The 27,063-nt window shown below is 45.7% G+C and overlaps 1 protein-coding gene across 1 annotated transcript in view; it reads right to left on the bottom strand.

Moving 5' to 3' along the window:
* Nucleotides 1-27,063, bottom strand: part of SCFD1 (sec1 family domain containing 1) — a 172,256-nt gene that overhangs the window by 78,009 nt on the left and 67,184 nt on the right. Inside the window, exons 11-14 of the mRNA XM_069730265.1 lie at nucleotides 22,717-22,856; nucleotides 11,758-11,848; nucleotides 7,209-7,282; nucleotides 5,038-5,119 (exon numbers count right to left, since the gene is read on the bottom strand). Coding sequence (XP_069586366.1) covers nucleotides 5,038-5,119; nucleotides 7,209-7,282; nucleotides 11,758-11,848; nucleotides 22,717-22,856 — 387 coding nt within the window. The remainder of the gene's footprint in view (nucleotides 1-5,037; nucleotides 5,120-7,208; nucleotides 7,283-11,757; nucleotides 11,849-22,716; nucleotides 22,857-27,063) is intronic.

Here is a 27,063-nt window from a genome sequence, read left to right as displayed (position 1 = left end):
CCCTTTTCTCTGTTGTATATTGTAACATGCGAATATACCACAGTTTTTTTCCCTCTGTACCGTATTTGCAAATTTCAATAAAAATTTATTGTTTAAAAAAATTCCTCTAATTCAATGTACTTAATAAAAGACATGAACAAATGAGCTTTAATGTTTCCTGCTCTATTACAGTGGCTCTGGAGCATCTTTGTAAGGCTCAAATTCTATAGAAGGCTGTTTCTTTTTAATGGTACTCCACTTCTTTTCTCATTTTTATTTTATAGGTCAATAAAGAAAATCCAAACAGCTATTTGTCTTGGGACACACCGTACAGACATGTCAGGGGATGACATATGCGTGGGAACGATGACTCCCACAATTTGCAATCTGAATATCCTACTTAATACCCTCTACAGAGATTAGTAAATTCATTACCTAATAACACACAGAATTTGAAATATGTTTCAATGGCTTAAAATAAGCTACAGACTTAAAAAAATAAAAAAGAGTACAACAGGCTAATATGATCTTCATTTTTTAGAATGTGTTTCAAGTTTTGTTTTGTTTTTATGCCAGAAAATTGGAAACTGCAAAACATTTTCAGTTTGGAACAAATTTTTCCACAGAAACATCATTCTCAATTGGCTTGACAAACAAATTATCTTAACCTACAACTTAATCTGAAAAAAGCAAGAATAGCTGGGATGTGCAATTAGAGCTGACACACTTCATAACACAGAGTTCTGGTGAGAGGCTTCTGGATCAGGCCGACGTGCAGCAGCTCGCGGCACACAAGGTCTGGCAGCAGAAAGCCGCAGATCATCTGTCTCTCATTGCTGGACTTTGTGTTTATGATCACTAATCACTGCTCTGTGATCACATACTAAACCCTGGACTTAGGAATAAAGGCTACCGAGGATCCTATGAAGATGCGGAACAGCTTGTGGATATACAGTAGTTCAGCGATCCACTATGTAAACGTTTAACTTTAAGATTAGCCATCGCTTACATTTAGATTTCATAAATCGCACAGAGGCTCATTTACTCGTGGAAATAAGCAACTTTGTAATATACAGTTAGGTCCATATATATTTGGACAGAGACAACATTTTTCTAATTTTGGTTATAGACATTACCATAATTAATTTTAAACAAAACAATTCAGACGCAGTTGAAGTTCAGACTTTCAGCTTTCATTTGAGGGTATCCACATTAAAATTGGATGGAGGGTTTAGGAGTTTCAGCTCCTTAACATGTGCCACCCTGTTTTTAAAGGGACCAAAAGTAATTGGACAATTGACTCCAAGGCTATTTCACGGACAGGTGTGGGCAATCCCTTCGTTATGTCATTCTCAATTAAGCAGATAAAAGGCCTGGAGTTGATTTGAGATGTGGGGCTTGCATTTGGAAGGTTTTGCTGTGAAGTAAACATGTGGTCAAAGGAGCTCTCCATGCAGGTGAAACAAGCCATCCTTAAGCTGCGAAAACAGAAAAAACCCATCCGAGAAATTGCTACAATATTAGGAGTGGCAAAATCTACAGTTTGGTACATCCTGAGAAAGAAAGCAAGCACTGGTGAACTCATCAATGCAAAAAGACCTGGGCGCCCGCGGAAGACAACAGTGGTGGATGATCGCAGAATAATCTCCATGGTGAAGAGAAACCCCTTCACAACCGCCAACCAAGTGAACAACACTCTCCAGGAGGTCGGCATATCAATAACCAAATCTACCATAAAGAGAAGACTGCATGAAAGTATATACAGAGGGTTCACTGCACAGTGCAAGCCACTCATAAGCATCAAGAATAAAAAAGTGAGACTGGACTTTGCTAAAAAACATCTAAAAAAGCCAGCACAGTTCTGGAAGAACATTCTTTGGACAGATGAAACCAAGATCAACCTCTACCTGAATGATGGAAAGAGACAAGAATGGTGAAGGCGTGGTACAGCTCATGATCCAAAGCATACCACATTATCTGTAAAACACGGCGGAGGCAGTGTGATGGCTTGGGCATGCATGGCTGCCAGTGGCACTGGGTCACTAGTGTTTGTTGATGATGTGACACAGGACAGAAGCAGCCGAATGAATTCAGAGGTATTCAGAGCCATACTGTGTGCTCAGATCCAGCCAAATGCAGCCAAACTGATTGGTTGTCGTTTCATACTACAGATGGACAATGACCCAAATCATAAAGACAAAGCAACCCAGGAGTTTATTAAAGCAAAGAAGTGGAATATTCTTGAATGGACAAGTCAGTCACCTGATCTCAACCCAATTAAGCATGCATTTCACTTGTTAAAGACTAAACTTCAGACAGAAAGGCCCACAAACAAACAGCAACTGAAAACCACCGCAGTGAAGGCCTGGCAGAGCATCAAAAGGAGGAAACAGCATCTGGTGATGTCCATGAGTTCAACACTTCAGGCAGTCATTGCCAACAAAGGGTTTTCAACCAAGTACTAGAAATGAACATTTTATTTAAAATTATTGAAGTAATTGGACCCTTTAAAAACAGGGCGGCACATGTTAAGGAGCAGAAACTCCAATTTTAATGTGGATACCCTCAAATGAAAGCTGAAAGTCTGAACTTCAACTGCATATGAATTGTTTTGTTTACAATTCATTGTGGTAATGTCTATAACCAAAATTAGAAAAATGTTGTCTCTGTCCGAATATATATGGACCTAACTGTAGCTCATCAGGGAAATCTGCTTCTTTAACCACTTGGATCTTTCCCTCTCAATTTACATGTACAGTAAAATCTGTATACAGTGAAGAAAGATTTTCCCATTACGGAGATAGGACATGACAGTTGGTGCTTGTAAAATTCTATGGAAGAAGGAAGGAAGGAAGCGCAAGACAAAGATACAGACATTACGCTGCAAGTTCTCCAACTATCACCAGCTACAGCGGATGGAAAAATCTGTATTTACGAGGACAGATTGTACCCAGGAATGGGCAATTCTGAGACTGAAAGTGACATAAAATTAAAAAATCATCACAGAATAAAGGCAGCCATATTTACCAACTCCAGGACACAATAATAATGCACTGCAGGATACAATAGATCCCCATGATAAACAACGACTCACTCATCGACCATTCATGGAGGAGGTGGATGCCTAATATTATAAATGCACACCGATGAGGCTTGTATGGGGCGCCAGTCACACATCTGGCTTACTGCCTATTGATGACGCTCATATTATTAGATCATGGGGCTGCACAGCACTATATAAGTGCACCCCCCAGCGACAGACACCCTAGTTCCCCATTCCAACACTAAAGGCCTGGCTGCACTCCGGAAAAGGTGAAAAATGGGCAATAAAAAAAAAAAAAGATTAAAGAGATGCATAAAATCCATAAAACACTGGTTGGTATTTGGGCCAAAATATGTAAGCTAGCTCACATCAAGGGTCCTCATTGTCTTGAGAGTCCCTACACTAACACATGTGTTTGTATTTGTAATACTGGGCAGCGAGCCCCTCCATAAACGGTTGGTGTTTGAGTGCCTGCTCCGTCAGTATGTTGCACCTGTGCTGCTCCCGCCTTTAACATGGGGTCCGCTGTATCCTGTGAGTGCATGTTTATCGTGTCTTGGTGTTGGTAGATACAGCTGCCATTTTACTGTGATTACTCCAGGAGGAGAAACAAGTGCATTTCTCGGATAAGATATATGACAAAGTTTCTATTTTTCACATGTACTATTGATTTATGTAAAAAACAAACAAAAAAAAACAGCGGTTACTATTCAAAGGGTGTCTGTGGGTGGGATGTACCCTCTTAAGCTGTCTACAGTATATGTGCAGGTATGTAATAAAAGATGAATAAAATGATACCTTGATATCAGAAATCTGATATCTTATTCCAGAGAAATCCACATTTTTCTTCATATATAAAATGAGCTGGGCATAGATCTCCCTGAGAATCGGTCTCCAGAGCTTATTTTACATAAAAGGGGTGTTAATAATGTGAGACATGCAATGATGGACAGTCTGCTCTCGTGATCTGCATGTCTCACACTGGTAATGCCCCATCATTTACACTAAGCTTTGGGGGCAGATTCTCAGGGAGATCTATGTCCAGCCCACAGATCTTAAGAGCTCATTTACATATTAATGAAACATGAATTTCTCTGGGATAAGGCAACAGATCGCAAACATGAAGGCATCATATTATTCAGCTTCCTATGACCTGCGTGTCTATAATAGAGAGCTTTGGAGGGTTGAGCCTATTTACAGACTCCCTTTAAAGCTTAACTAGTAGTGATGAGCGAACGTGCTCGGAAAAGGTGTTATCCAAGAATGCTCGGGTGCTAACCAAGTGTCTTCAGCGTGCTCAAATAATATATTCGATTTCCAGCAGCTGCATGTCTAGTGACTGTTTGACATCTGCAACATATGCAGGGATTGCCAGTTTGTTAGGCAATCCTGCATGTGTTCTGGCTGTCGAATAGCAGTGAGACATGCAACTGCGGGGACTCAAACATATTATTCAAGCACACCGAAGACACTCGGTTAGCACCCGAACATGCTCGTATAACACCTTATCTGAGAATGTTGGTTCATCACTATTACCTAGACAACCATATCACATATTTATGGATTTGATCAACATACAAAACCATTCAATGGCTCCTCAGAACACAGAAACAAGAGCTGTCACTTTTGTACCGAGGAGCGTAAACCTATTTCTGCCTGATCGAAAATCTACACTGAAGCAGTCAACACATCACATCCATTGTGGATTGGGGTAAAGTCAGATTGGTGGTCTTTTCATTGATTTGCAGCAGAAATTCTATTGTGATTTTTGCCCGAGTTTAGCCTTACCCTTAGGAGTGAAGGTGAAATAATTGTTTGCCCATTATCTGGCATGGCCATAGCTGTGAGAATAGTGATCGTAAGTTGGCTTTAATCTAAGCAGCAGAGCGCTAGCGGTCTTCAGCAGAGTGCAGCTTACATCGGAGCCTATCTAAGATGTTCCATAAAGGGTATTAAAGCACTTGACCTTTCATACAATCTGTAGAGAGTGAACAATTTAACATATCACAACTGACCTTGATATGCTCCAAAACGGCAGTGGCCACATTAGTATGTAGATCTATGAGCCTCTTCTTCTCTAGAAGTTCTGGAAGAGAGCTGAAGGACATAAGAGGAAGAGATAATCACTCAAGATAGTGCCACTCAGTAATCATAAGCCAGGGAAAGATGGCGATATCAGAGGACCCAAAATATTAGCAATCTTAACTAGAGTTGAGTGAATATGTCCAGAATCGGTCGCCGGATATAAATTTGACATATTCGTGACAATATTGGTACCCTATTTGTGCTGAGTTTATGTTTGATGATATGTTCAGAATATGTTCGGTCATTTCTACACCCGCTGACTCCAATTACGTTAGTATGTGTTCAGCGAATATTGCTAAAACAATATTTGCCGCCGATCGTAATCGGAACCGAATTTTGAAAAATTCGCTCAACTCTAATCCTAACTTTATATGGGAGTTAATGTGCCAACTTTTCGATTTTTGCCTGGTATATAACTTTAGGAATTAAATGCAAAGCAATTTTAATATAAATAGCAACAGGGAAATTAGGTCGGGTTCACATCATATTTTACCCTCACTTCAGTGGCTTTGTCGGGGCTTACATCTGTCGAACACATCTAGGCGCGTGCCTTAACCCCTTCATGACCGTGGGATTTTTCATTTTTCCGTGTTCGTTTTTCACTCCCCTCCTTCCCAGAGCCATAACTTTTTTAATTTTCCGTCAATTTGGCCATGTGAGGGCTTATTTTTTGCGGGACGAGTTGTACTTTTGAACGACATCATTGGTTTTAGCATGTCGTGTACTAGAAAACGGGAAAAAAATTCCAAGTGCGGTGAAATTCCCAAAAAAGTGCAATCCCACACTTGTTTTTTGTTTGGCTTTTTTGCTAGGTTCACTAAATGCTAAAACTGACTTGACATTATGATTCTCCAGGTCAGTACGAGTTCATAGACACCTAACATGACTAGGTTATTTTTTATCTAAGTGGTGAAAAAAAATTCCAAACTTTACTGAAAAAAAAAAAAAATGCGCCATTTTCCGATACTCGTAGCGTCTCCATTTTTCGTGATCTGGGGTCGGTTGAGGGCTTATTTTTTGCGTGCCGAGATGACGTTTTTAATGATAGCATTTCGGTTCTTTTGATCGCCCGTTATTGCATTTTAATGCAATGTCGCGGCGACCAAAAAAACGTAATTCTGGTGTTTCGAATTTTTTTCCCGCTACGCTGTTTAGCGATCAGGTTAATGCTTTTTTTGAATTGATAGATCGGGCGATTCTGAGCGCGGCGATACCAAATATGTGTAGATTTGATATTTTTTTTATTGATTTATTTTGATTGGGGCGAAAGGGGGGTGATTTAAACTTTTATATTTTTTTTTTATTTTTTTAACATTTTTTTCAACTTTTTTTTTTTTTTTTTTACTTTTGCCATGCTTCAATAGCCTCCATGGGAGGCTAGAAGCAGGCACAACGCGATCGCCTCTGCTACATAGCAGCGATCTGCTGATCGCTGCTATGTAGCAGATATGGAGGTGTGCTGTGAGCGCCGACCACAGGGTGGCGCTCACAGCCACCGGCAATCAGTAACCATAGAGGTCTCAAGGACCTCTATGGTTACAATGGAGACGCATCGCCGACCCCCGATCATGTGACGGGGGTCGGCGATGACGTCATTTCCGGCCGCCCGGCCGGAAGCGGTAGTTAAATGCCGCTGTCTGCGTTTGACAGCGGCATTTAACTAGTTAATAGGTGCGGGCAGATCGCGATTCTGCCCACGCCTATTACGGGCACATGTCAGCTGTTCAAAACAGCTGACATGTCCCGGCTTTGATGCGGGCTCACCGCGGAGCCCTGCATCAAAGCAGGGGATCTGACCTCGGACGTACTATCCCGTCCAAGGTCAGATAGGGGTTAAAAAGACATATATGGACGAAAATTATGTCTGAAAGCACAAAGTGACTCCGTCTGCCTCATTACAGTCATTAGCCCCATCAGGGCAAATGCTAAAGGCTTCAGACATAAGCCCAGACGGAGCCACTGTAAAATGAAGTATGACTATAACTTTAATCAATAAAAGCACAGAAACGGAAATAAATATATATGTTTAACATAAAAAAGCAATCAATAGATAATTTCCTGGTGAAATATTTTCTATATAAAGCACCTTCCCGGAACCTACCTGACTGCAGATGTAAGTTTTGCAGTGTTGTCAGACAACATACTAATAGCACCTTCGTCTTCACCTTCCAAGCCCTGAGATAAAAAAAACAAAGATTTGTGAAATAAACTGCCATATGTTTTACAAGGAAAAAAAAAATATTGTGCCGAGTTAGCCAGTAGATAGAAAAATACTCAACACTGAGAGTCCTCGGTGGTTGATGCCTTTTAACCCCTTATTGACAGAGCCAATTTGGTACTTAATGACCAAGCCAATTTTTACAATTCTGACCACTATCACATTATGAGGTTATAATTCTGGAACGCTTTAACGGTTGCCAATGATTCTGTTTTTTCGTGACATATTGTACTTCATGTTAGTGGAAACATTTCTTCGATATTACTTGTGATTTATTTATGAAAAAAATGGAAATTTGGCGAAAATTTTTAAAATTTTTAAATTCATACGTCACACAAAGTAGTTAATAAATATCATTTCCCACATGTCTACTTTACATCAGCACAATTTTAGAAACAACATTTTGTTTTGTTAGGAAGTTATAAGGGTTAAAAGTTGACCAGCGATTTCTAATTTTTACGACAAAATTTACAAAACCATTTTTTTTTTAGGGACCATCTCACATTTAAAGTCACTTTGAGGGGTGTACATGACAGAAAATACTCAAACTTTACACCATTATAAAAATTACACCCCTCAAGGTGCGCAAAACCACATTCGAGAAGTTTATTAACCCTTTACGTGCTTCACAGGAACTGAAGCAACGTGGAAGGAAAAAATGAACATTTAACTTTTTTTTGCTAACATTTTACTTCAGAACCAATTTTTTTTTATTTTAACAAGTGTAAAAAGAGAAAATGAACCATAAAAGTTGTTGTTCAATTTCTCCTGAATACGCCGATACCCCATATGTGGGGGTAAACCACTGTTTGGATTCATGGCAGGGCTCGGAAGAGATGGAGCACCATTTGACTTTTTCAATGCAGAACTGGCTGGAATTGAGATGGGACGCCATGTCACGTTTAGAGAGCCACTGATGTGCCTAAACAGTGGAAACTCCCCACAAGTGACAACATTCTGGAAATAAGACCCATTAAAGAACTTATCTAGATGTATGGTGAGCACTTTGAACTCCCAAAGTGCTTCACAGAAATTTATAACGTAGAGACGTGAAAATAAAAAATCATATTTTTTCCACAAAAATGATCTGTTCACCTCTAAATTTGTATTTTCACAAGGGTAACAGGAGAAATTGGACACCAAAATTTATTGTGCAATTTATCCTGAGTACGCTGACATGTGGGGGAGGGGAGGGGGCACTGTTTGGGCTCACGGTAGAGCTCAGAAGGGAGGGAGCACCATTTGACTTTTTGAGTGCAAAATTGGCTGTCGCGTTTGGAGAGCCCCCGATGTGCTTAAACAGTGGAAATCCCCCAATTCTAACTCCAACCCTAACCCCAACACACCCCTAACCCTAATCCCAACCCGATCCATAACCCTAATCACAAACCTAACCCCCAAACACCGCTAACCCTAATCTCAACCCTAACCTCAAACCTAACCCTAATCCCAAACCTAACCCTACTCCCAAACCTAACCCTCATGCCAACCCTAATGCCAACCCTAACCCTAATGCCAACCCTAATCCCAACTCTAACCCTAACTTTAGCCCCAACCCTAACACTAACTTTAGCCCCAACCCTAACTTTAGCCCCAACCCTAACCCTAGCCGCCCCAACCCTAGCCCCAACCCTAACTTTAGCCCCAACCCTAACCCTAGCCCCAACCCTAACCCTAGCCCCAATCCTAACCCTAGCCTCAACCCTAACCCTAGCCCCAACCCTAACCCTAACCCTAACTTTAGCCCAACTCAGTTTAGCCCAACTGTAACCCTAATTGGAAAATGGAAATACGTACTTTTTTTAATTATTTTTTTCGCCGGTAAACTGTTAATACCGGCGATCGCAAAAAAGGGGTCGGTAAAAACCGACCCCGATCATGTTCTTTGGGGTCTCTGCAACCCCGGCAGCCGAGACCTGAAGATCTGCCGAGTGTCGGCCGGCGGGCGCACTATGTATGCACCCGCCAATTTTTTGCAGGAAGAAGATGGCGGCGCCCATGGGGAAGCACGAGGAGCACAGGCAGACACGGGTAAGTATCGGGGACCCCATTTATCTGTCCTCTGATGTGCGATCACATCAGAGGACAGAGAAATTAAATGGCAAATGGTGTTTTTTTTCTTTGCGGTTGCTGGTAAACGGTTAATTACCGACGATCGCAACCTGGGGGTCGGTAAAAACCGACCCGAATCATGTTCTCTGGGGTCTCGGCTACCCCCGGCAACTGAGACGCCAGAGAACATCTGACACTGGGGGGCGCTATACACTTTTTCCACAGCACTGTTAATTAACGGCAATGTGGTTTAAGTACCCTTAACTACCGCCGTTAAAAGGCGTATCAGCGGTCGTTAAGGGGTTAATGGCTAACTGAAAAGATGGTAACAAATTGCAAGCTTTCAAGACTACTCAGGTCTCTTCATCAGGCATAGATTAAAGGGAACCTGTCACCTCATTTTTGAGCTATGAGCTGTGGTCACTGCCTTTCATGGCTTATCTACAGCATTTTGTAATACTGTAGATAAGCCCCGATCTAACCTAAAAGAGAAGAAAAACAATTATATTATACTCACCCAAGGGCGGTCCGGTCCGATGGGCGTCGCAGGTCCAGCGCCTCCCATCTTCATGCGATGTTGTCATCTTCCTTGAGCTGTCGCGGCTCCTGTAGTGCGCAGGCGCCAGGAAAAGTCAGAGAGGCCCGGCGACAAGAATCAAGGAAGAGAATGACATCGCATGAAGATAGGAGGCGCCGGACCCGGATCTGCGACACCCATCGGACTGGACCGCAGCGGGATCGCCCCCGGGTGAGTATAATAGAACGTTTTTCTTCTCTTTCAGGTTAGATCAGGGGCTTATCTACAGCATTATAGAATTCTGTAGATAAACCCCAAATGGCTGTGACCGCAGCTCATAGCTCAAAAATGAGGTGACAGGTTCCCTTTAATACAAAATCTGAAGAAACACATATACACAACAGGACACAGGAATAATGCAATAAATAAGACAAGTGCTGGGAAGCAGAACTATGGATATTGGGCGAGGAGTGACCACTGTGGCAGTATTTGAGTTCATACATAAGGAGCGTGCAGGATTTATTTTCCCCCGATAGAGGTCTGCTCCAGGGTTGTAATTCCCCCATAAGGTCTGAGGGACACATTATTTACTGATACTTCTGATTCACATCACTTGTCTTATTACTGCTCTATTCTACCGTATGTCATGCAGTGTATAAATATGTGACTCTTCAGATATTTTTCACTACCATATGGGAAAAATATTAATTCACATGGCTATTGTATAAAATCACTGTATGTTTCTGTGTGTTACAAGAACACTTAGACCTCAATTCATCAAGAATGGTGTTTTTCATTGCAGTCTTGATGAAGGGGTAAAGTGGAGTGCGAGGATCCTGATTCATTAAGACATCTTAATGAATCAGGCGAAGTGTGTGCCACTAATCTTGGGGGTTGAAGTAAGATATGTGGAGTATGCACTTGTACCTTTTTCTCTATATGACGGTTAGATCCCAGGTCATTTATGGTGGTGCCCTCTTTTTTCCTTCACATATGTGGAGTATGGAATACCACCAAATTCATGACAAGCAGGGATTAACCTGCCCTAGCTCCACTCTCACCTTGTTGGAGCTGGACAAAAATGGCGTGGAAACACAAAAAGTTGTAAAATTCTTGCTCTGCTTTGGGTTGTGCAAACATTTTACAACTTTTCAAAACTTTTCTGGCATAAGAGCTCTGATGATTCAGTGCGTTAGTTCTTACACTACATATACCAGTAAGGAAAGAATAAATGCAAATGAAGACACGAGGCTAAGATTTCTTCCAGACACCGCACGCCACGGAGCCTGGAAGAAATCATTAGCATACAGAAATAAAATCCGATATCTCAATAAGACCATTAATATGAGGCATACAGGTAGGACTAGTGTAATATTTCTATCACCTGTATGCCCATATTAATAAGTCATATACGCCCCAGGGGGTGACAGATTCCTTTTGATTACTGCAAAGAAGGGAATGCTTGGCACATGACTTATTCCTTCTAAAGCTTCACAAAATACGAGCGGGAACACATTACATGTGTGGACCAGGGGGCACTCAAGTGTGCAGGAAAAATGAAGGTGGCAGCTAAAGGGTTCATTACAGTTAGAGCTTTCAGAATGTGGACAATCAAACCATAAGTGGTAGTAATGGCAGTCACTAGAACAGCATTTATATAAGAGCTGGAGGCTTTTCTGACAAACATTGGCATTATGTGGTATAGGTAATCTAGGGATAAAGAATGTATCACTGGTGGAGAAAGGATGAACTTGGTGGACTTGATTTTGTCTCAACCTATATTACCACGTAATGATAATGCAGCAAACAAGTCCAAAGGAAAACACAATGTGATATTTTCTCATGGTGATGGCATGATCTTACCATTATGGTTTTCAGTCTTTTCACTTCATCCTCTTGGTTGCGGTAAGATTCCAGCTCTTGCTGCACTGATTCAGCAACTTCAGGGAAGGGGCTGAGGGAAATCACAAAGAGTGCATTAGTCTGAGCAGCAAACCCTGCGTACCCTGCTGTACAGTGAGGTGTATGGTCCTAGTTATTCACCGTATGGAGTGGTAGGAAGCCTCAATGGTCCTCAGCATTAACTCTCCTTATCTGCCTTTTTTTGTTGAATTAGCTGGGGGACTATAGGCCCCTTCACATTAAGCGACGCTGCAGCGATACCGACAACGATCCGGATCGCTGCAGCGTCGCTGTTTGGTCGCTGGAGAGCTGTCACACAGACCGCTCTCCAGCGACCAACGATGCCGGTAACCAGGGTAAACATCGGGTAACTAAGCGCAGGGCCGCGCTTAGTAACCCGATGTTTACCCTGGTTACCATTCTAAAAGTAAAAAAAAACCAAACACTACATACTTACCTACAGCCGTCTGTCCTCCAGCGCTGTGCTCTGCTCTCCTCCTGTACTGTCTGTGTGAGCACAGCGGCCGGAAAGCAGAGCGGTGACGTCACCGCTCTGCTTTCCGGCTGACCGGCGCTCACAGCCAGTACAGGAGGAGAGCAGAGCACAGCGCTGGAGGACAGACGGCTGTAGGTAAGTATGTAGTGTTTGGTTTTTTTTTTACTTTTAGAATGGTAACCAGGGTAAACATCGGGTTACTAAGCGCGGCCCTGCGCTTAGTTACCCGATGTTTACCCTGGTTACCAGTGAAGACATCGCTGGATCGGTGTCACACACGCCGATCCAGCGATGTCAGCAGGAGTCCAGCGACGAAATAAAGTTCTGGACTTTATTCAGCGACCAACGATCTCCCAGCAGGGGCCTGATCGTTGGTCGCTGTCACACATAACGATTTCATTAACTATATCGTTGCTACGTCACAAAAAGCAACGATATCGTTAACAATATCGTTATGTGTGAAGGTACCTTATAGCTAAACGTACCGTCACACTAAACGATATCGCTAGCGATCCGTGACGTTGCAGCGTCCTGGCTAGTGATATCGTTCAGTTTGACACGCAGCAGCGATCAGGCCCCTGCTGTGATGTCGTTGGTCACTGCAGAAAGTCCAGCACTTTATTTCGTCGCTGGACTTCCTGCTGACATCGCTGAATCGGTGTGTGACGCCGATTCAGCGATGTCTTCGCTGGTAACCAGGGTAAACATCGGGTTACTAAGCGCAGGGCCGCGCTTAGTAACCCGATGTTTACCCTGGTTACCATCCTAAAAGTTAAAAAAAACAAACGCTTCATACTTGCCTTCCGCTGTCTGTCCTCCGGCGCTGTGCTTTCCGGCACTCACTGTGAGCACAGCGGCCGGAAAGCAGAGCGGTGACGTCACCGCTCTGCTTTCCGGCAGCTGTGCTCACAGCCAGTACAGAGAAGCAGAGCGCCGAGGACAGACAGCGGAAGGTAAGTATGAAGCGTTTGTTTTTTTTACTTTTGGGATGGTAACCAGGGTAAAAATCGGGTTACTAAGCGTGGCCCTGCGCTTAGTAACCCGATGTTTACCCTGGTTACCGGCATCGTTGGTCGCTGGAGAGCGGTCTGTGTGACAGCTCTCCAGCGACCAAACAGCGATGCTGCAGCGATCCGGATCGTTGTCGGTATCGCTGCAACGTCGCTTAGTGTGACGGTACCTTTACTTAAAGGCTAGATTACATAAAATTAGTCACTTAGTTGTGTTAACCCCTTTACCCCCAATGGTCGTTTGCACGTTAATGATCGGGCCAATTTTTACAATTCTGACTACTGTCCCGTTATGAGGTTATAACTCTGGAACGCTTCCATGGATCGCAGTGATTCTGACAGCATAATTTTGAAACCAAATTTTTTTTTGTTAGGGAGTTATAAGGGTTAAAAGTTGACCAGCAATTTCTCATTTTTACATCACCATTTTCTTTTAGGGACCACATCTCATTTGAAGTCAGTTTGAGGGGTCTATATGATAGAAAATACCCAAGTGTGACACCATTCTAAAAACTACACCCCTCAAGGTGCTCAAAACCACATTCAAGACGTTTACTAACTTTTCAGGTGTTTCACAGGAATTTTTGGAATGTTTTAAAAAAAAATGAACATTTAACTTTTTTTCACACAAAAAATTACTTCAGATCCAAATTTTTTTTGTTTTCCCAAGGGTAACAGGAGAAATTGGACCCCAAAAGTTATTGTGCAATTTGTCATGAGTATACCAATACCCCATATATTGGAGGGAACCACTGTTTAGGCGCACGGCAGAGCTCGGAAGGGAAGGAGCGTCGTTTGAGTTTTCAATGCAAAATTGGCTGGAATTGAGATGGGACGCCATGTCACGTTTGGAGAGCCTCTGATGTGCCTAAACAGTGGAAAGCCCCACAAGAGACCCCATTTTGGAAAGTAGACCCCCTAAGGAACTTATCTACATGTGTGGTGAGCACTATGATCCCCAAATGATTCACAGAAGTATATAATGTAGAGCTGTAAAATTAAAAAATATTTTTTTTTCACAAAAATGATCTTTTCGCCTCCAATTTTTTATTTTCCAAAGGGTAACAGGAGAAATCAGACCCCAAAAGTTGTTGTGCAATCTGTCCTGAGTACGCTGATACCCATATGTGGGGTAAACCACTGTTTGGGCGCATGGCAGAGCTCGGAAGGGAAGGAGCACCGTTTGATGACTTTCAAAGCACGATTGGCTGGAATTGAGATCAGACGCCATGTTGTGCCTAAACAGTGAAAAACCCCCAATTATAACTCCAACCCTAACCCTAATCCCAACCCTAACACCTTAGCACTAACTACACCCCTAACCCGAACATGCCCCTCACCCTAATCCCAACCGTAAATGTAATCCCAACCCTAACTTTAGCCCCAACCGTAACCCTAACTTTAGCCCCAACCCTAATGGTAAAAAAGAAATTAATAATTTTTTTTTACTTTATTATTTTTCCCTAACTAAGGGGGTGATAAAGGGGGTTTGATTTACTATTTATAGGGGTTTTATGTTTGGCATCTGTTACACACACAGACGCTTTTTATTGCAAAAAATAGATTTGCATCACATTTTGACAGCTATAATTTTTCCATATTTTGGCCCACAGAGTCATGTGAGGTCTTGTTTTTTTTGCGGGACAAGGTGATGTTTTTTTTATAGGTGCCATTTTTTTTTTATCGCTTTTTATTACAATTTTGGGGAGCCAGAATGAACACAAAATAATTATTTTTGCATCGCTTTATTCTGAGGGCTATAACTTTTATTTTTTCGCTGATGACGCTATATGGCGGCTCGTTTTTTTGCGGGACAAGATGACGTTTTCAACTATACCATGTTTATTTATATCTATCTGTTTGATCGCATGTTATTCCACTTTTTGTTCAGCGGTATGATGATAAAGGGTTGTGTTTTTTTTTACGGTGTTCACTGAAGGGGTTAATTGAGACAGTCTTATAGGTCGGGTCGCTACGGACGCGGCAATACTAAATATGTGTACTTTTATTGTTTTTTTTAGTTAATAAAGAAATGTATTTATTGGAACAATTTTAATTTTCTTTCTTCTTTATTTAAGAATTTCTATTTTTACACAGTAAAATATATATATATATTACATTGTCCCAGGGTGGAACATCACTGTATAAAGTCAGATCGCTGATCTGACACTTTGCACAGCACTGTGTCAGATCAGCGATCTGACAGGCAGTGAAGGAGGCTTCTCAGGTCCTGCACTCAGCAGGCACTGAGAAGCCACTTCCCTGCAGGACCCGGAAGGACCCCACGGCCATCTTGGATCCAGGGGTCTCCATGGAGACCCTCAGGACAAGGCGATCACTTTGCGTTGGTCTGAGGATCTGAGGGAAGCACGCAGGGAGCCCCCTCCCTGCGCAATGCTTCTCTATGCCACCGTAACGCTGCGATCTTGCGGTCCGTGACAGCTCCTGGCACCTAGTGCCGGGTGTCAGCTGCGAGAATCAGCTGATACCCGGCCACGATCAGCCGCGCCCCCTCCGCATTGGACGTACTATTCCGTCTATGGGAATTAAGTCCCAGCTCACATGGACGAATAGTACGTCCAATGCCAGAAAGGGGTTAAAGGGGCTGTCCGGTCTCAGAAGGAAAGTCTGCAGTGACTCTATGTGACCACAGATTTGCCGAATCAAGACAGTGTGTGATTTGCAGATGGTCATGGTTCCCCACGTCATTAAGGCGATCACGTGACTGAGAATTTAGAGAAGCGCAGGACTCTAGACGGCACGTTACCGCAGATATTCAAATCACATACATGTGGCCACCCAAGTCTATTGGCAAGAGTAAAGCCAGCAAGGTCAAAATGTTCGGTGGATATGCCACAAGCGTCTGAGATTGGACACCCCTTTCCCGACAGGGCCAATTCGCTGTTTCAGTCTTTCGCTCCCCTTCTTCTCAAAACTTTTGAGCAACCAGGCAACCCCCATATGTACTTATGATGGCTAACAGATGTAAATCATTCAGCTGCTGCAAGAAAAACAGGATTTTTGGTTGCTTACCGTAAAATCTGTTTCTTGAAGCCTCCATTGGGGAACACAGGAACCATGGGGTGTATGCTGCTGCCCCTAGGAGGCTGACACTATGCAAATAAACAAATTAGCTCCTCCTCTGCAGTGTACACCCCACCGACTGGCATTAAACTCTTCAGTTAGTGAGAAAGCAGTAGGAGAAAGAACAAGGTTGAAAAACCATAACCACAAACTTGAGAACTGTAAACGTGAGAACAGTCAGAGAACATATAAAACAAAAACATTGGGAGGGTGCTGTGTCCCCCAATGGAGGCTTCAAGAAACAGATTTTACGGTAAGCAACCAAAAATCCTGTTTTCTTTATCGCCTCTCATTGGGGGACACAGGAACCATGGGACGTCCCAAAGCAGTCCCAAGGGCGGGAAAAAACAGACTTCCATCAGGTCAGAGGACTCACCATTGCCGCCTGCAGGATCCTTCTGCCTAGGCTGGCGTCCGCCGATGCGTAGGTATGGACCTTGTAAAATTTGGCGAACGTGTGGATGGAAGACCAAGTTGCCGCTTTGCAAAGCTGCAGGGCGGAAGCCCTGTGGTGCACCGCCCAGGAGGCGCCGACTGCCCGAGTAGAGTGAGCCTTAATCCCAGGAGGGGGCACTCTGTTCTTGACCCGGTAAGCCTCCAAGATTGCCATTCTGATCCATCGAGCAATAGTCGCTTTAGAAGCCGGCTGGCCTCTGCGCGTGCCATCAGGAATGACGAAAAAGGAATCCGTCTTCCGGAAAGTGGACGTTCTGTCCAGATAGATCCTCACAGCCCTGACAAGGTCCAGCTTGTTCAACGATCGCTCCAGAGGATGAGTCGGAGCTGGACAAAAGGAAGGTAGAACGATGTCCTCGTTGAGGTGGAAGGTGGAAACCACCTTAGGAAGAAAAGAAGGTGGGGGCCGGAAGACCACCTTGTCCTGGTGAATGACCAAAAACGGAGGGCGGCAAGACAGGGCCGCCAGCTCGGAAACGCGGCGAATGGACGTGATGGCCACAAGAAAGGCTACCTTCCATGATAAAACTGATAGAGGAATCTCCCTAAGAGGTTCAAAGGGAGAAACCTTCAGAACGTCCAGTACCAGGTTTAGGTCCCATGCCTCCACAGGGGCCCTGTACGGCGGGACGGCGTGGGCTACCCCCTGAAAGAAGGTCTTAACCTGTGGCCGAGAGGCCAAGGTCTTCTGAAAGAGGATGGAAAGCGCAGAGACCTGACCCTTCAGGGAACTAAGAGCCAGGCCCGAATCCAGTCCTGCCTGAAGGAAGGCCAAAAGAGAAGGCAGGGAAAAAAACATAGGCGGAACGCGGTTGGACTCGCACCACCGGAAGTAGGCTTTCCAGGTGCGGTAGTAGTTCCTGGAAGACGAAGGCTTCCGAGCCTGAATCATGGTGTGAATCACCCGGTCCGAAAGGCCGGACGCTCTCAGAACCGCGGTCTCAACAGCCACGACGTTAAACTGAGCGACCGAGAATTCGGGTGGCAGATCGGACCCTGGGACAGCAGATCGGGCCTGTCTGGAAGGCGCCAGGGAGCGTCCGCGAGAAGGTTGACGAGCTCCGCGAACCAAGCTCTCCTGGGCCAATCCGGGGCGATCAGGTTGACCGGCACCCCTTCCGCTTGATCTTCTTCAACAGTTTGGGAAGTAATGGAAGAGGTGGGAACAGGTAGGGCAGCTCGAACTGTGACCAAGGAATGGCCAGAGCATCGACACCCACTGCGAGAGGATCGCGGGACCTGGAGACGAACTGCGGAACCTTCCTGTTGACTCGGGACGCCGTAAGATCCACATCCGGAGTTCCCCATCGAAGACAAATCTGATGGAAGACCTCCGGATGCAAGGACCATTCCCCTGCCGCGAGGCCCTCGCGGCTGAGGAAGTCGGCGGCCCAGTTTTCCACGCCGGGGATATGCACCGCGGATATCACCGGAACCGTTGCCTCTGCCCAAAGGAGGATCTTGGATACCTCGGCAAGGGCCAAGGAGCTCCGAGTCCCCCCCGATGGTTGACATATGCCACAGCCGTGGCGTTGTCCGTCTGGATCCGGACTGGAAGGCCCCTGAGGATCCTTTCCCAGTGGCGGAGGGACAGGAAGATGGCCCGAATTTCGAGGACGTTGATCGGCAGAGATGACTCCTGCGGCGACCAGCGGCCCTGAACCGTCAGGTGGCGAAAAACCGCACCCCAGCCGATCAGGCTGGCGTCCGTTGTCACCACCTGCCAGTGAACCGGAAGGAAGGAACTGCCCTGGGAGATGAGAGGTGACGTCGACCACCAGTTGAGAGACCGCTTGACCCGAAAGGAGAGTCTGATCGGCCGATCCAGGGAGAGGACCGACCTGTCCCACTGAGACAGAATGGCTTGTTGAAGGGGTCGCGAATGGAATTGGGCGAAGGGAATCGCTTCCAATGTAGCTACCATCCTCCCCAGAACCTTCATGGGAGGGAGGGAGGGAGGTCGAGGACCCTGGAGCAAGCGTATGTCCCGACAGAGAGTGGATCTCTTGTCTGTGGGAAGGAAGACTCTGCTCTGACGAGTATCGAAAAGCATGCCCAGAAAGATGATGCGCTGAGAAGGAATAAGACAGGACTTCTTCCGGTTTACCAGCCACCCGAAACGGGCTAAGGTGTCGAGAACAATGGACAGGCTTTCGTGGGCCTGAGCGAAGGACGGAGCCTTGATGAGGATGTCGTCGAGATATGGAAATAGGACCAGGCGCCTCTGACTCTCAAGATGGCCATCAGCGCCGCCATGATCTTCGTGAACACTCTTGGCGCGGTTGCGAGACCGAACGGCAGGGCGACGAACTGAAAATGATCTCGTTGCACTGCAAAGCGCAGGAAACGGTGATGTCCGGGAAATATCGGGACATGGAGGTAGGCGTCCTGGATATCTATTGAGCATAGAAACTCCTGAGCCTCCATGGAAGCAATTACTGAACGAAGGGATTCCATCCTGAAGTGTCTCAGGCGAACTCTCCTGTTCAGCAATTTGAGGTCCAGAATGGGGCGAACTTTGCCGTCTTTTTTCGGTACCACAAAAAGATTCGAGTAGAAACCCGTGAAGCGTTCTTTTTCTGGGACGGAAACGATTACCCCGGATTTGAGCAGAGAAGCGATGGCTGAGAAGAAGCCCGGAACTAGAGCGGGGTCTCTTGGAGGACGGGATTGGAAGAAACGATCCCGAGGTCGGGAAGCGAACTCTATTTTGTATCCCGAGGATACAACTTCCCTGACCCATGCATCCTCTACTGCGGAAATCCAGACGTCCCTGAAAAGGAGAAGACGGCCGCCCAATCTGGGAGTTGGGCTGGAGTCTTGCCGAGAGTCATGCCGAGGTGGATCTTCCAGTCCTGGGCCTGGAGGATCTACCCTGGGAGAAACGAGGACGCCAGGACGGAGTGGGCCTAAAGGACACCGCCTTCTTCTCTTGACGTGCCTGTGGCCTCTGTTGCTGCTGGGAAAAGGAGTTTGACGCAGCGAAGTGACGAAAAGGCCGAAAAGAACGAAACTGTCGTCTAGGAGGAGGGCGACGAGGCTTAGCCTGGGGGAGAAGAGAACTTGTACCCCCGGTGGCGTCCTTAATTATTTGGTCCAGCTGGGAACCAAAGAGGCGAGAGCCCTGGAAGGGCAGACTAGTGAGGGGCTTTTTGGAGGACAAGTCCGCCTGCCAGGCCTTGAGCCAAATGGTCCGGCGGATGGCAACGGCATTGCTGGAAGCTTGAGCCGCACAAGACGCGGCATCCAGGGAGGCGGAAACCATGTATTCACCAGCGTGGGAAATCTGGTTGGCAAGTTCCGCTAATTGCGCGGGAGGCGCCCCATCCAGGATACCTCGCCGAAGATCCTTGGCCCATTTTGAGATGGATTTTGAAGCCCAAGTGGACGCAAAAGCTGGACATAGAGCCGCTGAAGCCGCTTCAAAAGCAGATTTCGCGAAGGATTCTATAACTCTATCGTTAGAATCCTTCAGAGATGCTCCGCCGGACAGAGGAAGCACCGTGTTGGTGGACAGCCTGGAAACAGGGGGGTCCACCGAGGGAGAGGCCGTCCAATTGGCGGTAAGTTCTGGAGGAAAAGGATATAACACACCCAGGCGTTTTCCCCTCTGAAAACGCCTAGTGGGGTTCTCTCTCTCTCTGGACACGATTTCCTCGAATTCAGGATGAGGAGCGAAAAACTTTGAAGGTGGTTTGGCCCGTCTAAACGAAACCGCCTGATCTGCGGGTTCCGTAGAGGGATCCTTGATGCGACCTGTTTGGTTTATTGCCCCAATGAGGTTCTGGACTGTCTCACTCATGGTGGCGATTTGGTTAGGATCCAGCTCCGAAGTATCCTCCGAAGGCGCATCAGATAATGCCTCGCCTGACTCAGGGGAGGAGGATCGGTGGGACACCAACCGCGGGAGAGGGCCGAGCGGCGAGATGGAGCGCGAAGAGGACTCAGACCGACGTTCCTGTCTGGACCTTTTGTGGCTTATCAAGGAGGGCTCGGGCGGCGGTTCCTGCGACCCGCTGGCCACTGCAGGGGTCTGCAGGGGTAACCGATCCAGCGCGGACACTAGGGTTTGAGATACCCGTGTTAAATCGGCCACCGATTGTGACAGAGAGGCGGCCCAGCCTGGGATGGGGGGATCACTCTCGGGCGGAACAGCCGGGGGATCCTGGGCGGTGGGAACAATCGGGTTGCTGCAGGACTGACACAGCGGGGAGGACTGACCTGAGGGAAGTTTGCTGTTACAGGACGAACATGCAAAGTACGTGACTAAGGCAGAAGATGAAGAGGTAGGGGGACGAGAGCGGCCCCCTTTAGAGGTAGACATTTTTAGGGACCCTGAAGATGCCAGTGGGTTAGGGGACAGTGGGCAGAGGGGGGTGTCAGTCTGCAGTGCAGCTACTCACGGACCCGGTCCTGGAAGATGTCCCACTTGTCGATGGAGTGCCCTGAGGAGCTGTATTCAGCGCAGATAGAGCTGTGCCCACAGAAGATGCGGGTGCGCTTGCGAGAGCTGGTGCTGCTGCCGGTACAAAGCGGTGCTCACACCAGACGAGTGTCCCAGGAGGAAGGGGGCGGAGCCAGACGCAGGGGCGCCGGTAGGCAGGGCACAGTAAGTCGGGCGGGAAAAAGCCCGCCCGCAGAACCGGAAGTGAGGAGCCGAGAAACCGGAAGTAGGCCCCGGCCTAAGCCGGGACCTAAATTAGAGGCCGGCGACGCCGGAGAAGGGAACCGCGGCGCCGGAGCAGTGCGCCGCAGGGACTGAGAAGAGCGGCAGCCTGCCAAGGCTGTCCGGGAAAGCGGAAGTGGCGGGGTCGCGGCGCCAGAAGTAGGCTCCGGCAGAAGCCGGGACCTGAATTAGAGGCCGGCGCCGCCGGAAAATCGCGCCGCCGGAGAATCGCGGCGCTGGAGCCCCGCCGGAGCGCCGCCGGAGAATCGCGGCGCCGGAGCGCCGCCAGAGAATCGCGGCATCGGAGCGCCACAGAAAGTAAGTGGCACGGCATCCTGCCAAGGACGCCGTGCAGACACAGGACGCATTGTGGCCCCCGAGCAGTGAGACCGCAGGGGGAAGCGCGCGCGGCAGCCTGCTAGGCTGTGACTCTGTAAGGGGCTGTGCGGCTGCAGGGAGAGAACTGCGGCCGCTAAGGAAGAAGAGCTTATGGCTGTCCCTGGGATCCCTCTAAAATAAACGCCATGAGGGAGGACAGGGGGACATCTGGAGAAAAGATCCCGGGGGAATGGAGGGGAAATACTCACCTAAACATCCCACGCCGTTACTAACCTGAGGGGAATGAGACGTCCACGGAGCTGTGATGGACGTCCTCGTCTCCTCCAACCGACAGGCTCTGCTAGGCGAGTGGGTGGGGGACGGAGCCAGGACCGGACTTCTGAGCACGCTTCTGTGCTAGGATCTTGGTCCTGGAGAGGGATCTATGAGGATACGGGGTGGCAGTACATGCCGTACTCATAGTCCGCATTGTGGGAATACAGGTGTGACTGCTCACCCTGTATCCCTCCGGAAAAAACCTGAAAAGAAACGACGCACATTGAGGTAGATAAGGGTCTAATGAAAGACCCGTGTCCACCTCCTACTGACACTAAGCTAAACTGAAGAGTTTAATGCCAGTCGGTGGGGTGTACACTGCAGAGGAGGAGCTAATTTTTTTATTTGCATAGTGTCAGCCTCCTAGGGGCAGCAGCATACACCCCATGGTTCCTGTGTCCCCCAATGAGAGGCGATAAAGAAAACTAAATGTCCGAGCGCTAAAAAATACTCGGAGGACACCCGAGCGTGCTCAAGAAATCTCGAGTAACGAGTATATTCGCTCATCACTAAGAATAACAAAATATAGTAAAAAAAGAAGACGTAAACTTTACCTGCCTTTGTGTTTTTGCCAGAATTTATCCGCCACTGTTAAATCGTAGGACTTCTTGTTCTTCTTCTTAGGCCGGGCACCAGAAGGGCTGCTTTCCACTGATGCAGACTCCTCCAGATTTACTCTGTTTAAGTGAAAGTCCTACAACAGAAGAGATGACTATAAGGCACATTCAGGAAAGATTGGTCGTCTCCTAAAGAAGGAAGCAAAAATCTTGAAGTAAAGACAGCATCAATGCACTTCTTCAACTGCCCATAAAAATGTAGGCTATCAGCTCATGAGGGATATCATATTAGGTAAGGTTCACAGCAAAGAGGATCGCCTTGTTGTTGGCTGCTGGGCACACATGCATTAGCTAATTTATGAGCCAAGTATTCTCATTTTTACCTATTTTCTAGAACAGTAATACATTTCCAATCTCATGTTTGCATACTATAGTGTTACAGAGTGGAACTTTATTTTGTTGCTAAAGACCATGAACTGACTCTGGAGCATCGCTAGACAATACAATGATCTAGGTGACTGCCAACTTTACACCATGTATCGGACCCTGAAAAAGCTCTGGCCCTCTACATAGAGGGTTACAGCCTCCAGCACTCCTTTCTGACTTCTATCTGTATTATCACAAAATTCACAAGGCACCAATGATTTAAATAGACTAGAAACATTTCAAAATCTTCCTTCCTCTATAATGACTTAAAACAAATCCGTAGTAGTAACGTCAAAATAATACTTCATACAAAAGAACCAGAGTCATGAAAAAACATGCAAATTCCGTAAAAACAAATCTTTATACGAAATAATAAAACAGTCATTCTCAGATATGGGATAACTTCACGCATCAAACAGGCAATCCTTCCGTGTATTGTGGTTGTCAAACAGTCACGAGACATTCAGCCATGGGATGGGGACTATAACATATTTTTCGAGCACGCTGAAGTCACTCGGTTAGCACTTCAGCATGCTCAGATAATACCTTATCCCAGCACGCTCGCTCATCACTACTTCTCACATCAAAGCTCAAACTCTCGTCATGGATAGTATCCGATGCTGGGTCAAATGGAGGTAAGCATTCTGAGAACTATGGCAAAACCGTCCATGACAGCGCTGCTTCTAATATGTGATTGCAAGGTCCTCTTTGATGCTCGTATGGGCAAATGCAGGAATACGATTAGTACTATACTGGTGCTGCGACAGCAAAGTGCGATGACCACAGGAGTCTGAGATAGATGTATACTATGTATACTGTGTCCCAGTCAGGAAACGGCGCAGGATTGAGTAGAGTAAGTACATAGTCTTTGTTTTTTTATTACGGTTATAAGAATTTAGAGGATCGAAGTAAGGGAGCATTGAAGCCATTAAGCTGAATGTAAGACTATATTTATGTAGTCGTGCCCTAAAGTTTGTGTCACTCTCAACACCCATGACTGACCTTTAGTTATGGAAAGGAAAAAGTTAGGTATTCACAATGCTGGAAATAGGAGCTGACAAAACGTTCCTAGCGATCACTGTGCACTAATCAGAATACTTAGCAGCAGGTTACAGCATAGTCCTCCCTCTGAGTTCCAGATCCTCCATTTCTCCCCGTGCTCCTTGTGGATCATGCTGGACTCACTCAGCCAGGCTATATTTCTCCAGCACTCATCTTACTACCACTTAGCATGCGGAGAATAAGCACCTGAGGAGGAGATGCCCTCTGTCAGCTCCAATCAGTTACTTAATGTGTTAACTGGCTCAGGATGCCTCGTTCCAATCACCGGACCGCAGGAAAACAGAGCTCTGCTCCACCGGCTCCTGAAGACAGATGGAAATTGGAGCAGAACAGCTAACTCTTTTTCTAAATGAGATCCTCTCTAGAACACACAATAAATAATACCCATCATACAGAATATGCTCATCTATACTACAAGGGCTCTTGGACATGGCACAGAAGAAGTCCTTTTGCACGCCTAGCAATGCCTACGTACATAACAATAACTATAGCATTATTGGAAAAAAGACAGCACTTTATAGAACAATACTATTTGGATGGAGGTTACTTATGGATTCCCTATAGTAGGCTGATCACCTTATGGGCTAGTGTGCGTGATACAACACCTATATGTGCGTGAATGGTTACATCGGCGCGCCTCCTTCAGGAAACTCGCTCTGATCGTATATAAGGGTATGTGCCAACGATCAGGAACTGGCAGCACTTTGGACGCAGCGCATGTCTGCTGCAACCAAAGCGCTGCTGGCTATTGAATGCAGGTGATTCCGCATGTGTTCACTGAACCGTGCGGATTTACCGCATCCAATACATTGTACGGGTGACATTTCTCTTGCGGAAACTAGCGTCTCCGCAAGATAAATTAATATGCTGCGGTCTGGAAAGACGCGCCGTATGTCCCTCTCTGCGGGCGTCTCTGGACCCATAGTGGACATGGAATTTCTTGAAATCCCATCCACTATGCTGTAACATCTGGACGCTGTGGGTTGGACCCTGCACAAGTACGCAGCAGCCGACCTGCAGCGTTTACTGATTGTCTGCACATACCCTTCAAGAGGAATTTTTGTGCTGCGCTGCTCATCGGGTAGGGTAGCCTTGTGATTTGGGAGCATGTTGAAGCTTTTATTGTTAACAGGTGAACGCTTTTCATGGTCGAACCGATCAGCATAGTTATTGTCCTGAATTATTGACCCTGAAAAGCCGACCTATTACCAGCGAAAGTGTCTCAATAAAATAAGTGAACGAGAAACTCTATTTTAGATATACACATTACAGACAAAACATGACTAATGGAATATGCTGCAAAAGGTTTGTTCAGAGTTTTTCTTGATAATCCACATAAAAGACTTATTCAAAAATTATTCAACGAGTATATGAAATGGTTTTATATGTGGATTTTAAAGTAGATCCACTTCAAAATCCACAGTAAAAAAAAAACAAAAAAAAAACAACCCACACCGACACGCGTTTTGTCTTAACCAGCTTTGTCAGGGAGTGAGGGGGGAAACGCCACTCGCAAGAGGAAACTTGTCACATTAAGTTTAAATACCTACAGTGTATACTTATAATCTCGGCGATTTTAGTTCCTGTGGCGGTACTGACCACGAATCAAAACAAAAACTACTACATTTCAAATATATCAAACTCCTACCTGCACTTTTGACACTTTTTTGGCCACACAATTTGGCCTTAAAGATCTGATAGTATCACTAGCCAAAGTGGGTGCTATCTGCATGGCAGCATTTTGTATGGATCACATACTATTTGTTCTCATTTGAATCTGTATATAACCTCCTTTTCCCTCTGGACACTGGTTCACTACTGTCTGCGTGTGCACCCCTTGTTTTTTACTATTGTTTTATTATCACGCATTGTTCTGTTATCGCCTGAATGTTAATAAAATACGTATTTTTCACCATTCTTTCACATTGGACTTTAAGGTTGGATTCATTTCTCGTTTTCTCTACTATGCACACCGAGTAGCACGTTTAATCCTATTTTTTAGGGGTACAATGCACAAACATGTGGGAACACATGCCTTTTATACAATGTGTGTCACCCTACCATGTCTGTTAGTCCAATTTGATCCTGTTATAGACTGGAGTGGAACAGTGATATTACTTACACCAGTTTCTGGAGTAAATTCATAGTACATTTTTAGTTAGACCAGACCATTTTGTATAAAAATAACAAGTGCAGAGGGAAAAAAAACAGAAGTGGCATATTTTTCCACAAAACAAACATCTTCCAAAATTTGTAATTTCCTTTCTAACCGAATTCTGGTGCAGGCGACACATGAAACGTCCTCCATAAAGTCTAGGAGAGTGCACCAGGGCTGGTGTACCAAGGTGGCATGAAGGAATCCGAGAGTTGTAAACTTAATAGGAAGCCGATGGAACCCAAAGATGCCCTGTCTGGGAAATGAATGAATGTGCAAAGGAGGAGTAAAGGTGTTGCCCAGGTTTTATTAGGCCATTATAAAAATATTTCGGCAAACAATGTTCTTTTTGGGCAATTTTTCCCTTTTCCTTTGCACCGGATTTGATAAACCCCCTATGACTCGTTTAAGATCTGGAAACTCTGAATAGTCAACTTCTGCGGAGGATTCCCAAGGCTTTCCATTATGTCATGGCCCTCATGATACAGTACACTGTCCTGCTAAAAGGATAAACATGGCACTCAAACATGGAAGATCTTGTCTACAACCATTCAAGGAAAGTTCTGAGGGAATATGTCTAGCACCAATGGACTTGTTTCATTGACCTGTTTGAATATTTGGATGATCACAGCGTTCTGAAGTCGGAAAGCGTAATTACATAGAAATGCTATAAAATGTTTTGCTGACATAATTGATGAAGT

This window comes from Ranitomeya imitator, chromosome 1 (genome assembly GCF_032444005.1).
Source record: "Ranitomeya imitator isolate aRanImi1 chromosome 1, aRanImi1.pri, whole genome shotgun sequence".
In the NCBI taxonomy this organism is placed as follows: Eukaryota; Metazoa; Chordata; class Amphibia; order Anura; family Dendrobatidae; genus Ranitomeya; species Ranitomeya imitator.
This window is presented reverse-complemented; position numbering and strand designations above follow the sequence as displayed.